The 16,055-nt window shown below is 40.8% G+C and overlaps 1 protein-coding gene across 1 annotated transcript in view; it reads left to right on the top strand.

Annotated features, from left to right (window-relative positions):
* The first annotated feature begins 3,124 nt into the window (after positions 1-3,124).
* thsd7ab (thrombospondin, type I, domain containing 7Ab) overlaps positions 3,125-16,055 on the top strand; it is a 90,772-nt gene continuing 77,841 nt past the window's right edge. Inside the window, exon 1 of the mRNA XM_023802723.2 lies at positions 3,125-3,561. Within this exon, the coding sequence (XP_023658491.2) occupies positions 3,411-3,561 (151 nt within the window). The 5' untranslated portion in view covers positions 3,125-3,410. The remainder of the gene's footprint in view (positions 3,562-16,055) is intronic.

Raw genomic sequence — 16,055 nt, 5'->3', positions numbered from 1 at the left:
CCCCCGTGCCCTTGCTTCCCCCTCCAGCTATATCTGCTCTCCGCTGCACACAATTACTCGCGACACATGATTTCAGTGCTTACTTTCTAGCAGGACTTGTACTGTATCTGCTGCATTTTAAACATAACGGCCAATTAATCAATTTAAAATGCAATTTGTCAGCAATACAATTCTAAGAAGCTTTGCAAACAAAAACAAAGTTGGAGAAAATTTGAATCAAGCATTCGAGTTCACAAGCATTTTCATTTTTATATCTGCAGCACAAGCAATTCACTAATACACTGTTTAAAACCCCACAGTTTCAATAATATTTCTAAGTGTAAAACACCTGTCCTCTTTCGCTTTTTCATTGGGAAGAGAAGATCTAAAGTGCCTTCAGATTACAAGAAAAAAATGACCTGCTTGACAAATACAACACGTATGTTCATTCATCTGCTATACCGCTTGTTCTAAATAGGGTGACAGGGATTCAGAATCTATCCCGAAAACAATGGCTACATGGCAAGGAATAATGTGGAGGAAACCCCAGGATGGCACAGAGAGAACATGGGAACTGCACACGTTTAGAGCTGGAACAGCGAATCAAAACCTGGATTTCAGAGATACAGTACAAGGCGACTGCATTAACCATGTTACAAACACGCCACCCAGGGCGGGCTTCTGTCAACCTGAAATCAACGGACTCTTGAATTCCTGCTGGCTTTAGATTTTAGTTTTAATGCTTTAAAACTTTAAAACTTCAGTTCTTTGGGTACAGAGTGATGAGACCAATAGTGATTCCGCTGTATTGTTACATCAGTAATTTGTAAAATGAGGGGAACGCTCTTACACTGCTAAAACTATGATTGATTATTACAGGTGAGAAAATCAAATGCAATGACCTCGAAATTCGTTTCCTTAAGAGAAAGTGGTTTTTACTTCTTTGAGTTGAACAACATTTCCTGCTTAATTCACTAGATGGGGATCGAGAATAAACCTATGGCACATTAACTTAAAAAGGGAATCAAACAAGAATATTTCTTACTGCCCGGCTAAAAAGTAATGAAAGAAAATTCAGTTTAGCAAAGAATGTAATAATATTATATAAATATATATCATATATTGTTTCAGTATCATTATTGCTTCTATACACTTAATTCTATACCTATAAATAGATTTCGGTAAAGTTCAGTCTAGAAAAAAATGAATGTGTAGGAAATATGTGCAAACAATCTTGCGAATTTGCTTTGTCATCTTCTTAGATTAGATTTTGATTATCTCTCAATGTAAAAAACAAACAATGATAATAGAAATTTTGCCTGCCGGTGCTCAGAAAAATAACAGAGCAGAGGCACATCCAGAAGCAATGTGAATTTTGCGCGTTTAGAGATCAGTGTATAGAACCAACCCTCCTTACGGGTAAGTGTCATATGCGGTTATGGATCGAGCCCCATGCATGAACTTTACAGACTAGGGGGGGGGGGTACTTAATTGATTTGAACATGGCTAATATGTTCTGCTGCTGCTGAACCCATCAATCTGACCAACTCCTATACGCTAATCTCTTCGGTGCAAAAGCAGAATCCGACGTGTAGGCTGGCAGAGCCGCTGAAACGGACCAAATGGCCGGGGGGGGCAGGATAACGATGCAAAGGTTACGACAGGTAACGAGGATAATAAAATGGGCTGTTGCATAAGAACTTGCTTTCTGGGGGCACACATGGAAATTAATTACATAAACACACTGATTATTTCCCCGTAATAGCTGACAATGTAAAGGATTTTAACAGACCATCTAATTAAACAGATGTTTCATATTCAGAGTGCTGGTAAGATACCCATGGTAATTGCTTGCATGTAATGAGACACCAGGGAAAACAGCTTAATAATGTATGGAAAAAAGCTTTGAGGAGTACTTAATAATTAGGCCTATATTATCCGTTTCTGCGTTAACACTGTACTGCCACTATACCGTGTGTGTGTCTGTGTATATATATATATATATATATATATATATATATATATATATATATATATATATATATATATATATATATATATCTCGCGAGAGAGAGGGAGAGGGAGGGAAAGCTCTAAAAGTGAAATAGATACATAATTGATAGCACCGTAGTCGACTTCTGGAATAACTTCTATTGTAGCACTAGGTTACTAAAGTAGGTTCATAGGTTCATCCTGATTTATAGTAACTTGTCTGAAAATTATTATTGCACCTTGTTTTTGCCTATATTATAGGGTTTGTTCTGTATTGTATTCTCTATCAGCGGTCACCAACTGGCGAAATTCAATTGAATCCAGACAGTGCGATCGATTCCCTCACTCGGCAAATTTTACCGTCGGGACCCCCCAGGTCGGTCAATTTAATCGCCGAGACCCCCCCGGACGCAGCAGACCATGGCCTTGTATTTTTGCTGGATTTTAGCACTCTGGGAAAAAAATAGTTGGGGGGCCCGGTTTTGCACACAGTTATTGTCTCCTTTCCCTCTGCACTCAACCGAAGTCAGTCCCTTGATCTATATACAGTATGTTCTTCAAAAGGGCAATAAAGTGTTCTCACTTAAGAGTTCATGTGCATGCAATCATTTATGCATTTACATATAGATATATCCACATAACTCTTCAGAATATAACCTCCTTCGTAATATCTAAACTTATTCGCAACATCGTTCATAATATCATACTTGCTCACACTGTAGCCTAATTGTTGTAGGGCCCATTACGCCTATATAATATTATTTCGGAAAACTTAATAGTTTTTTTAATATTGTGTGTTTAAGGTGGCCCTTAAGTGCAGAGCACAACACATTAATCAAACTTGACAATAAGTTAAACGAGAAGAGAATACAAAGCACAGCACCATAATTGTTTTTCTCGTTCTTTTGTGGTCTCTCACTGTTTGTGTTTTTGAATGATTTTCTTATGTTTTGTGTTTTATCTTTTTCTTTTCTTCACGAGCTGTGGTTTTGCGCTTCAGCGCCGCCGCATCTAAACAGAAACAGTGTGAAACTCCAGCAGCGGTATGTGCGCCGTCCCGATCCCGGGAAACCCGCAGTGACCCGCAGGAGAGCAGAGGATCGCGCCCCCCCCTCTCCCCAAGCCTCTAACGGAGGGTCGTTGAGGGGAGGGGCAGCTTTCAGCCGCCGTACACGCGGAGCTCGGCGGCCGCCGCGGCTCAGCGCTCTATTGTTCCGCGGCACCGGAGACCGGTCTCCTCCGCTGAAGGTGTTCAGAGCGGCAAGCAGCTGAGAGCAGAGCGACAGCGGGGAAGGCGAGGACAAACCGCCCAGGCTGCCTCCTGTCACCAAGGAACCCGGCTCAGAAGGACAAAAAAGCGCCTGACATCTGCTTTTTCCTTATCTTTCTTCTCTGTGTTGACTCAGTGTTTTGCGTGGATTTAAACGCCTTTGAGAGTCATGCCGTTCTGCGGCACGGAGTCGGGCTCCTTTCACGCTCTCTGGGGCACGGTCCCCTGTCTGTGGAGAATAGTGCTTCTCTTTTGTGGTGCCTGGGATGTTCTGGCACAAACTGCGGGGGAAACAAAGTCAGTATATACCTGGAAAACAGGTACGTCTACCCATTTTCCCACGCTAGACAGAGTTACTCCAAGGCTTTACCGTAAATTATTTATGGCAACGTAACCAACGCATGTAGGTTCCCAATGTCAGTCTTGTTGGATAATAAGCACCGTTATTTTTTTAGAACCAGAAGAGTATTTTAATTAAAGTAGTTCTGCTACTACTGTATATTCCCGTGCTCTGGAATGTGTCTTCACTTCTGAAAGTTCACAAAATAATCGTGCATATAGCTATTATGTAGACCTATAAATACAATGCAATAAAATAATGCTTTCATTTAACTTATGTATGCATTGAAGTTCTGCAGAACATTTTTAAAACAAGCTAATCGTGTATCGTTGAACTGTGGTCATTCGGCATCAGAGATTTTTTTGCCTTTCTGTATTATCTAATATATTTATATTATTACCGAACAAGTTGTATAATTTCTTATTTGTGTTTCTAGGACACAATCAGTAAGAAATATGGGGAAATAGATCAGTAGATAGATGGCAGTACATACAGTTTTGGGTCTTCGCTTAACCATGACCCTGATACTGGAATCCACATGTATCAGCGAAATGGAGACGGGCTCTGGGAACAGACTCGGATGTTAAGTGAAACACAAGCAATCTTAGCATGGATGATATCGGGTCAATGTTATTTCAGTGGTATCCCAGAAAATGAATGGTTCCACTTCAGTAAGGAATAAATAGCTATATTGGTTTTGGGGGGTGGGGGTGCGGTTGTGTTGGCGTTCAGTATGTAGTATCAGTGATGTCCTGGATTGTAATAATAGCAGATATTTTCTGAGTTCAATCTTTCCTGAGTTATAGAAACAGAACAGTTTTCTTTAACATGCCATGTGAAGGGAGTGTATTTGGTATTCAATATACCTGTCTACTACGCAGTACTCTTTTGATATACATGCATTTTTACATTGTTTGCATATTATATGTCTTGTGTGCTTGAGTCAGTCAGCTCTGAATTAGGTAGTTGCTGTATTAGTGCTTTGAACATGGCTAATATTACCCAGGATTTCCACAGGTATTCCACAGGTAAAACAGCATGCATTCCAGTATCTGTGAGATATGAATACAAGGTATAATTAATAATCAGAAATCCTCCTGCTCATCTGGATAAGGGAAGCCCAGGATTAATGTACCCATCATCTGAACTCCTGCTAAAAGTGGATGTAAGTGAACGGCTGGAATTTCCAGCAACAAATGGTTGTCTGTGAAAGGAACCTGGACATAATCTCCTTTTAAGATACAATAAGTGGATTTTACTCTCGGGTGAACAAGTCTGATCTTTAGGTCCTGATGCTACAGAAATGACGTTATGGTTGTCTTGTAGCATGAATGGTCCCTTTCTGTAGAGGCGAGTGAGGAGAGTGACGGGGGTCCTTTAACCTTTTACTTCCAAATCCCGTTTCTTTATGTAAGGCACGATAATGGATAATGGGTTGACATATTTCTTCACAGGCTTTAGTGAATTTCCTGGGGATAAGCTTGGCGAAATTCAGCTCATGCTTCCGGATGGTACAGAAATAGCTTCTGGTGTTCATGAGAATGTGATCTCTTTGGAGAGCAGAGTGACATTTGCCACAGGACAGAGCTTTAAGTGTTTAATCTCGCTCCAACAACTATGCTATCACTGCTACAATTACTGCTGCTGTTACTATATGATTGAACAAATTTTGTTTATAATTGCCTCCTTTTGGTAATATTTTAGTCATCCTCTCTCTTGAAGCGCTGGATGCTCTAACGTTTAGGTAAATATATAGATAAGGAGTAGCAAAAGAATGTCTGCAACCCTTAGAGCAACCCTTTTGAAAACTGCGGGGATCCAGTATGAAAAATCAATAAAAATAAAAAGAATCATAACTGGAGGAATCTAACACACAGTGGAGTGACAGAGAGCTGCTGGAAAGATAATGGTGACAGTATTTAGGTGTCATGTGCTATTTAATGACAGAATCTTCACGTTATATATAAAAGGTTAAGTGATGGCAGTAATCAAACATTACGCTGCATTCCAGACCATCATGCTGATTAACCAATTAAAATTACACGTTTAATTACCTGTTAGTCAGATCGCAATTTTTACAGTTGCTGTCAGAAAAATATACCAGTTTGGGATCCAACAGCTGGTCCCATCCTGCGATGTCTGTTTCCAAATGCATAACCGTTGCCATTTAGAAATATAATTAGTTCACAACTCGCTAACATTTGGCAAAATTCTTAGGAAGATGCCATTGCATAAATGATCTTTACTTGTAAATGTTAGTTACCTTAATGTTAATTGGAATGACTAGCTGTAAGGAAATGCAAGTTGTGTGACTGATGTTTTTCGCTCATTCCATTTACTAGGATGTCAGTGAGGTTTGTTGTCTTCAACAGATGTGTTGCTTAAGATATTTTGGTATATTTATGCATGTTAGGAAGTGACATTGTACATCCTGGGCTCTGACATGTGTAGTGAATTTATTTTCAGCTCGACTGTACATATTTTTCCTACATGTAAATAAGAGCAGTCTACTTTCCATATCGTACACCTCGCACCGAGAGACGCTCTGGTTTGTACGCTGTATCTGACGGTGTTACTGCCACCCTGTGCAAAAGCAAAAAAACATGCTGATACTGAGATGATTCTGGGGGGCTCCTGAAAAATCCCTGCCTGCAGCCAGCCTCTGACCTGTGCTTCAAAGACTCCGGTAAGCGGATTCTGTCTTGGAGAAAGAGCAAGCTGATGGCTGATAATCACTTAGACTAGCTTGTGTGTGATGCTCTCAGATTTCATGTTATCGGCTGGTAAAGGCACAGAGCAACTATACTTGCAGCTGGGAATCTCAAGGAAAGGCTTTAGCATTTTGAAAGAAAGAAAAGTCCAAAGGTCCATAAATCAATCAATCAATCAATCAATAAATCAATCAATCAATCAACCAGTGTCAGTCTATCTATCTATCTATCTATCTATCTATCTATCCTTCTTGTGACATAATTGGATTTCGCCTGACCTTCTCAACGTCCATCCATTCAACCAACCCCTGGGCTACGATTCATGCTGTCCGCTGTTTGAGCATGTTCTCATTTATCAGGAGGACACAGAGGAATTCCTTTTCGCCGTCCTGAGATATTTGCCTGTGAAAACCTGCAAACTGTAGCACGTCAGTCTCCCCAGAGTGATGTCTGCAGTGTAATTTTTTGGTTCATCGCTGGCACTGGAAGCAAGGATGAGGAGCAGAGAAATATTTTTTTATTTCATACTTTTCCTCCACGTTTAGGGCCTTAACTCTTAGTTTGCTCCGCTGTCAGATGCAGATTACAGAAGGGTTCTTCCTGATTTTCTTTGGACTTGCCAAAGTGCCATGACACATTTCCTTTCAATATAGTTATGGTCACTTACTCATCCTAAATGGCTGTAAATACCTTCAAAGCTTATATTACTTCATATGTCTTTTTTAAACATTGAACTCAAATCTTTTCCTGCTTGGCTTTCGATATGATTGTTGCTGATCAGACGCACCTGGCGAACCAACCACCACCTTATAGTAAAACCTTTACCAACAAAACCTAAACAACAAACATCAAACACATAATCTGCAGTAACGACGATAGACTTGTTTCATTCATGGTAATGCACACTTTTATACTTTTGTAGCTCCTTTTTGATTTTGAGACCAATGCAAGCAGATTATTTTCACAAGTATTCTGTAATTTTTCTTGATAAAATTATGATAAAAACAATTATACTGATTTTCTACCTCTGATTTAGTTGCTGAAATGGGCCTAATCCATTTTTACCATGCTCCACTATAAGCAGACAAGTGGTTGGAAGATGAATGGATGGATGGATGGATGGATGAATGGATGGATGGATGGATTTTTACCATACTATAGTGATTGTTGGCATGTGTTGGCTGACCATAGACACTGATATTATGACAGCTGAAATTAAGTTCTCTGATTTTCTCTGCTACATTTAGCAGAATTAGACAACGTAATAGTTCGCGGGCGGTTGCGTAATGAAGACATAAATGGAAATGATGCCCATTAGTGACAGACTAAACACCAAGCAACCCAAAATGGATGCAAATGAAGCTGGCGGCTGTGTGCGTATACCTGCCATTATGACCTCACAAAGGCTTTTCAGGGCCTGTTTCGTTTCATTCCCTTACACATTCTCTCCCTTAATGACCACTGCCTGCCATTAAGACCTTATGATCACTGCTCAATTAAGAAGCAGACATTTCTCTTTGCTCTAGGTTACTATTTTCGCTTTCTTTTGTTAACTCCGCCATTATTACAGTCCCTGTTGCTGGGCTCTTGCTTGTTTTGTGAATAAAGGAAGGCAGCAGTACCAACACAGGTGGCAGATTGGCTCTATAGATATTTTTCAGAGGGTTTCTCTGCAGCTGGTGCCGTTGGCTCAGACTGGGTCAGCCTACCGTAACAACTCGAGCCGTGATTTGAGTCGCCTGACAATTTGACATGATCATGCCGTGGTGGTGGGGGGGGGGTTGAAGGATGTGCGAGTGCTCTTTAAATCTCCCACTTCATGCTGTGTGACCTGTAAAGTGTAAGTAAGGCAATCAGTTTCCTTCAGACCACAGCCTGCTGCATCCAAGCGTGGGGGATGCTCAACTCTGATGCTGAATTTAAAACGGTCAAAATACAGTAGAGACTCCAGAATCCCTGGGTGATACGTTGTGAGACCTGCCGCGGATGGCCAAAATTGTGTACATATAAATGGTAAAGATTCATTGATAAATTATGCACAGTAACACATTATCAACATTAGAGTAATAATAAAGTGCATTGTACCAGTACAGTACTCTCTCTTTCACTTGAATGAAAGGGATTCTGACGTTTTAGCCTGATTCTCAAGAGATGATAGTCAATGAAAAAATATGCATCAAGGGATGACGGAGCAATGAAAATCATGCTTGTTGTACAATTTAATAGCACACTGCGATAACGTGGCAATGACTGCAATCAGCAAGAACGCTAGAGGCAGACTGGATGAGAGGGAAGCGTGGCGATGGGGACAAAGGGAGATGAACTGGGAGCCACTGGGATGGTGGATTTCATCATGTTACAATCTGTCCTCGCTTAGCGCGAGATTTGAATCTTATGAACTGTTTATTTCTGAAATTTCCCCCCTTTTTTTTACTGCTGTTACTGAAACTACAGAGCAGCTCTGTAAAATATACAAATCTTTGATTGTTCAGATCTAAGGTGGTGACCCTACATACAGTTTTACTTTTAGTTGACCTGAGTTACATCTTAAATACTTAGAATCTCAAACTTGCCCAGACTTTAGAAGGTACATTAACAGATCCAGAATTAAAAGTTCACAGGTTTAATTATATTTAGGAAGGGAGAGACAAACCTTTTAAATATTGTTAGAAAATATAACCCTCCTTTTGTCTCAGTGAAATCATAGCCTATTTTTTAAGTGGGCTTCAAAATGTGCCAGTTCATAGTAATTAATGTGGTTAGGGGATTAAACAGGGTGGTTAATATTTTAAATCCCCGTAATCAAGCTGATATGAGGTCAAGCATGCAAACAAAGGGATGCTTTGGCTTTCTATCCCTTCATTTTATAGTAACACACGGATTTTTGCCTTCACAGCAATCATCCACTCATTCACTGCTAAAGAAACAGCCAACAGGTTTCACAGCAAATTACACTCCAGCTATAAAATCAGCGGCAGCTTTCAGGTCGTTCACACCCAGAGGTGTCTTGTGCAATAAAACTGACAAAACTGTTAAATAGAACTGGATTAATTCGCTATTAAAGCACATATATTTTGGGATCATAAAAGATCTGATTATGAACCAATACTGCACCAATTAGTGTTTTTTATACCTTAACATCTGCTAGTACTTCTTGTAAATAGTATTGTGTTTGTATCTACATATGAAAATTCATTTGTTTGAGCAAATATGTAAACTGTGTTTCAAGGTGTGCCTGTCATGTTATCTGTTGAGTAAGGATGTCAGTCTGCAGGTAGGTTTTTATTTGGAGGGTAGGAAGAGGTACTGACAGCAATAAAATCAGGTGTTTTTATCCAAAGCAGCATGTATTTTTTAAGAACTCAGGGTCAGCCAGTCCCTGGAATAATTGGGGGTTAGGGTCCTTGCTGAAGGGCCAAATGGTGACATTGCTCTGCTGACCGTGTGGTTTGACCCAGTGACCCTCTTATCACAGGACAGTGAAGAGTCCCCCCTGAGCCACAAACTGTCCCAGTGGATAGCTGGTGCTTTGGGTCTGGCTGATACTGGAACAGGGGATATTTGAACATGGTTTGAGAGCAATTTGGGGTTTGTAATCGGGGGGGGGGGGGGTTGCTTCCCTTTAGCAGCCTGTTGCGGGTGCTGTCTCGCTGGTTACAGGTTGGGAGCGGCAGTCCCCTCTGGGGTGTCACTTTTGGAAACAGCAAATGACAAGTGTGTCGCTCACAGTCGGTTCTCTCTTCTCGACCCGCGATGTGGGTTTTAAGCCCTGCTGAGAGGGGTGTTCCCACCTCCCTCCTGTGGTGATCAGCGGCCGCCTGCTGGGTCCTGCAATCCTCTCCGGGGGGGAGGGAGCTAAAAAGTGACAGAATAATAGAAGAGAGATGGAATCTTTCTAAAAATAACCCAATTAGCCTAATTAACATAATTGAAATACATAGCTACATAAATGTGCGTGTGGTCCAGAAGGTTGTGGGTTCCTGTCCTCTAGCGGGCAGTAATCATATCAACATTAGGTTCTTGAGCAAAGTCATTAACCTCGACTTTTCCAGGGGTGCTAACCCTGCTCCCTAACCAGAAATATCGGCTAGATAAGTCAATGGCAATTCCCACACGCACACACAGGCTTGTAATTATATCTTTGTGGGGACTCTCCATGCATTTCTATGGGGAAAACTCCAATCCCAACATGATGACCTTAACCTTGACCCAGCCCTAACCTAAGTGAGCCAGCTTCCCTGATGTCTATAAAGTAGGTAGCCTGTTCCATATTTCTGGGGCATAATTGACCAATGCTGCCTCCCCAGTTTTCATTCAATAGAACAGCAGTGCATGATTTCAATGTTCTTGAAGGCATATAGTTGACGAGGGAGTTAGCAATGTAGCTAGGTGCTAGTCCCCCTTTAAACTCTGTCTACCGCCGTTTATTTTAATCTAAGCCGCATAACTAATATTATCATGAATTCCTGATCATTGCCATTACACAGATGCAGGAAGTTGTATCAGAGAGTCTGCTTTATGCAAAAGTGTTATTTAGGAAGACCTAAGGTGATTTCATTGTTCCATTCGAATTATTGATGAGTATGATGTTTTGGTGTATTTACAGAATACTTTGAATGCACAGTGGCTTTTCCGGATGGGATGACACGGTCACAGTAATATTATTTGTGTCTGTGTGGAAAACCTATTGTGCTCATGTTTCTCTCTTGACATTTGAAGCACCACTCTGTTCTGCCTCAAGGAGTGAGCTAGTACCTCCAGTTGGTAGAAAGAGATGAATTCCATACACAAAGCCAGTGACATTTAGTGAAGCAGGAAATGTGCCACCCTGGCATGCGATAAGACAGCTCTGGAAGCGAAGGAAGATTGACTTTCATTAAAACTTTCATTTGTGGAAAAAAGTGTTATTCATGGTTGCTTTGACCAGAATTTCAAACACCTATGTGCCTATTAGCGTATGAACGCTACCTATATGTATGTGGAGATCAGATTGTCAAGCAGCTCATTCTGAAACCAAGATTGTTAAAGTTTGTCCACCCTTTGTTGTTATGTTTGTGGGATTTACTGTCGTTCAGGTTGGGTATTGTTGGGTGATCAGGTCCCTTTCTGTGAGTATGTGTGGCCTTCCACTGCACAACTGAACTCGCACGGTTTGACCTTCACAATCACTTCAGCTGCGGTTGACTGGGTTTAGCCCTAGCAGGGCCGAAATTATTTGAGTTAACTTACTGGAAAGATTGCATCCTTCGGTGGTGTCAATTGCATGTCACTAATATATTTTGTATCCATTCTGCTACCAATGGTTGTTGCTGGCTACGTGCATAATTATACAGCTGTGGCAGCAATGGTTGTGGCTTAATAATGTATATTTTGACCAAAAAATGGTTGAAGCGAAAAAATCAACAATTTGTAATTATGCTTCACATTTACAATGACTGTGGTTCAGACGTTGGCTGGTGGCCAGTCCATCCCAGGTGGAGCTAATAAGCCAGCAGGAGTGATGCTGGACCTTACAGCCTTCACCATGTCGAATGGCAGCTTGGCAGGGTAGCAGATGCCTCCATGCCAGTCCCCCTTCCCCAGGGCTGGATGATGGAGGAGCGTCTCCCTTCTTGTTTAACCCAGCCTTCCAGTCCCCCCCCCCACACCCCCAGTAACGTCTTGGTCCTACTGAGAAGGCAGACTGTAGTGGTGCTTTAACAGAGTGCCTCTACATGCCAGGTCTCCATGTCCTCCACACTGTATCTCCACCACTCATGTAGTCCACTAGGGATCCTCTGGCATTCACGCCTCCAGACACCATCTGGGTGGCTGCAGAGCCTGCATGTTTCAACAAAAGCACCATTTCACTGGGGGAAAAATTACTGAGACAGGACCTTCTATTCTATGCCCATGTAAATACATAGCAGATGGACAATAACATCTTCCTCTAAAGTTTTTTTTATTAACACATTGATTGTATTTCCAAGGTGACATTGATTACTGGGTCTTGACAGGGGGAATTACAATCATTCTCTCCATATACATGTAGCTGTGATTGCAAAGCATAGATAGTTCTAGACCCTATTTAACAAAAAAAATGTAAGTACAGGTAGAAATTTATCCTGTATTTCCATATACAATTTGTACAGAATTTATAGTCATGGACATCATTCCCACCCCCTGATTGACTGGCAAGCTAGCTGGGGGCTGAACAAAATCTTAGAATCGCCCCAGATGCTAAGAGATGGCATAAGAACTGGTCAGAGGTGGAACGTTCAAGTTCCAAAAGTACAAATCCAGACCACGATTTTGTTACAACCGACCAGTTGAGTATCCTGTGACTGTGACTCTTTATGCTCAACTGGTTGGTTGAAACAAAATCTTGGTCTGGATTTGTACTCTCTGGACCTGAACTTTCCACCTCTGGAACTGGCACAGACTTGGCAGTACTAGAGCTTTTACCTCTGGTGAACTTTACTGAAGGACTTAATTCAGAAAGACAATGTCAGCCTGCTTTAACCCTATTCGCTCATAGACGACATTATGTACTATATCATTTATGAATGACTGGCCACATGATGATGGCTTTTTCTATCAATGCCTCATGGACTCTCATGATAATTCTCACAGGTCCCCTTCCCTCCCTTCGCGTGATACTACCCCTCACATGTATTTTTGAGTATGAAGCCTGTCATTGCTTTAGTCACCAAATTCGGTGCTACAAAGTTTAAGTGCTTTGGTCATTCTTACTGTAGGCACCTGCCCAGTTGATGTGTAATGTAACACAACATGCTAGGTAGAGGCACACCGGAAAAAACACGGTTTGAGGTTATAGTAGTGTTGTAGTCAAGACCGCCTAAACCGAGACCAAGACATTGCCGAGACCGGAGGGTATCAAGACCAAGACACTGCCGAGACTTGAGGGTACCAAGACCAAGACCAAGTCCAAGACCAAGACACACTAAGGCGAGACCAAGACCAAGACTGGTAGAGACCAAGACCAAGACCGAAAACAGACTAGGGCTAGAATCGACATCACATTACCCAGATCAACTGTAGAGAAAAAAGGCATTGCTGTAAAGTGTCATTACTCGTTAAATCAAATTCATGTTATCTTTTCAATTATATTGTCCGTATGTCCATATGTCTCTCATTTAAAATCTCCCAGATTTGTCATAGTTACGAGACCTGATGGAAAATAATATTCTCAGCAATCCTCTCCTATAACCATTTTATCAGACCTCGTCAAGGGAAAGAGATGGGATGTACCAGAAAGATGTTCATATTAAGTCTCTTATACCAGGGACAGAGGCCTCGGGTAAGCTATGAATACAGCTATGTGATGATCCTTTGCTTTGAATTGAAGAGAATGAGCCTCCAGATTGACTTGCACCTCCAAGACCGTGCTTTCTAATCAATGTAAAATACCTAATTTATTTGAATTATAACTATGCTATAGACTTCGCTGACATTTTCGGACATTTTTTTGCCGATGTATGATACGATGTGTATGATGTTTGTGGACTGTGAAGCACTGGCAGTGTCCATGGAGAAAATGTATAAAATGTAACGTTTTTGAAATGGATGCATCTGACTGGTTGCATTTGAATTGAGGCGCGTAATAAATAATGATACTGTTCTGTGAGGATGTGCAGTTTTCTCTTTTTTTCCCCATCCCATCGAGACCGCTATGTCCGAGACCAAGACAAGACCGAGACCAAATAGAGTCGAGACCAAGACAAGACCGAGACCAAATAGAGTCGAGACCAAGACAAGACCGAGACCACAAAAAATTGGTCTCGAGACCGGTCTCGAGACCAAGACCGGTCTCGAGAACTACAACACTAGGTTATAGGGATTTAAATCGAGAGCAGAGAAAGGGAGGGGGGGCACAGTGGTGCAGTAGTTGCTCTGCTGCCTCGAAACAAGATGGTCCCGGGTTTGATTCCGAGTCCTTTCTGTGTGGAGTTCTCTTCACCCTCCCTGTGTTTGTGTGGGTTTCTACCAGGGGCTGCAGTTCTCTCCCATGGTCCAAAAGTGTGCATGCTGATTGGCAAGTCTAAATTGGCCCTTTGTGTGTTGCCAGCAGCCCAGGGTTGGTTCCCGGCATAAGCTCCCATGACCCCAGTTGGGATTAAGCAGTTACAGTGATGGATGAATGGATGGATAGAGAAAGAGAGAGTTGCTCTGATGTATCTGGAGTGGCTGTTTGTTATACACGTGTGTATGATTATACATCTAATCTAGTTGTTACCAGAATTTATCATTTACTTTTCAACGTACCCAATCCCACAAGAGACCATCAATTATCTTATTTCAGTATTTACTGTATGATTATCTAATATAGGTACTATTAGAATTCACAACTTGCCAGCCCCTATTCGCCTGTTTATGACTCTGTCACGTTAACCAGTTTGCTGTTGATTGCTTTTAATTAGTATTTTTGGGTTATTTAGTTATATAAACACAAATTCATAATTAAATATGGCCATATTTTCCATAAACTTCTTCCTCGCATCCCAAACAGTTTAGTCCCTCTCTGTTACCGACTCATTGTGTAATAATGCAATAATGGAAATTACCTAAACTTTCCCATAAGAGCTTGTGTGTCTGCAGCATTCTGAATTCAGCAAAGGCTTAAATTGATCTTTTTAGAATAGCGAGTGGAAAAGGGACGTATAGCGCAATGGATGTGTGCTAAGCATTACAGTACGTGAAAGCTTAATCATCAGAATCAAAACAAATCAAAACACACACATGTTATTATCTCTCATTTTCTTGATTTATTTCCCACTTAGCTCTTAACCAGAGTGACAGATGCGGAAAGATTGTAAACTTAGTGCATCAAAAAAATCAATACTTGTTAATCTTGTATACACATTCAGGTCTAGATAGAGATAACATCAATACCTACAAATCCCGCATATATATCTTGAGTGACACACTCAGCTTGAAGTACGTGAACATTCAGAGATATTACTCATCTCATTATACCACTTACAGTCCTATAAAATTAGTGGTTTACCTTTAGCTTTGGTAGCAATTGCTGCAAAACCGAGACAAGTACTATAAGAATAGCTGATTTCCATGTTTAATTTCAAATACAATCAATATGGAATAAAAATAATGTAATGGATGGATGGCTGAATATAAGGGTAACACAAAAAAAGCATTAATCCCCAAACGCCATTGCGTGTGTGATAATCTTTTGCAATATATACAAGGAAACTCAATTGATCATGAACACTAACAAAACAGTGAAGTAAAAAGGATTCAGTTATGACATATGAAAGATGGTTGTAATATTAAATGTATAGTGCAATGTAACAGATGGAAAACATTGTTTTACATGATAAAGAAGTGGGAATTTTTATACTTAAATATATATATATATTTTTTATTTTTCAGACTTTCAACAGAATAAAATGAATTCTATAAAAGGTCACATTTTTTACCAACAGTGCTTGATTAAGAAAAAAAGAAAACTTTAAAAAAACCTTAGGTGAGCAAAGTTAGGTGCACGTCCACCAAATTATCCAAAATATTTAAATATATATTCGAATGCACATGAAGATAGTTGTGGTGGATTATCATGGTTATTTGCATAATCATGTAGAGGCTCCCCCTTTGATGGAGAAATCTCAGGTGAATATGTGTTCTTCGCTAATGCTGCCGCTCTGAATTAGGTAATAGCTGTGTGGAAGATTCCAGGTCTTTTTCAGCAAGCGTGACTTGCCTGAAGAACTAAACTGGGCCACATAGAAAGCTGTCAGTGACTTAC

Source organism: Paramormyrops kingsleyae, chromosome 9, assembly GCF_048594095.1.
Source record: "Paramormyrops kingsleyae isolate MSU_618 chromosome 9, PKINGS_0.4, whole genome shotgun sequence".
Classification (NCBI taxonomy): Eukaryota; Metazoa; Chordata; class Actinopteri; order Osteoglossiformes; family Mormyridae; genus Paramormyrops; species Paramormyrops kingsleyae.
The sequence above is the reverse complement of the archived record's forward strand: the minus strand, read 5'-3'. Positions and strand labels throughout refer to the sequence as shown.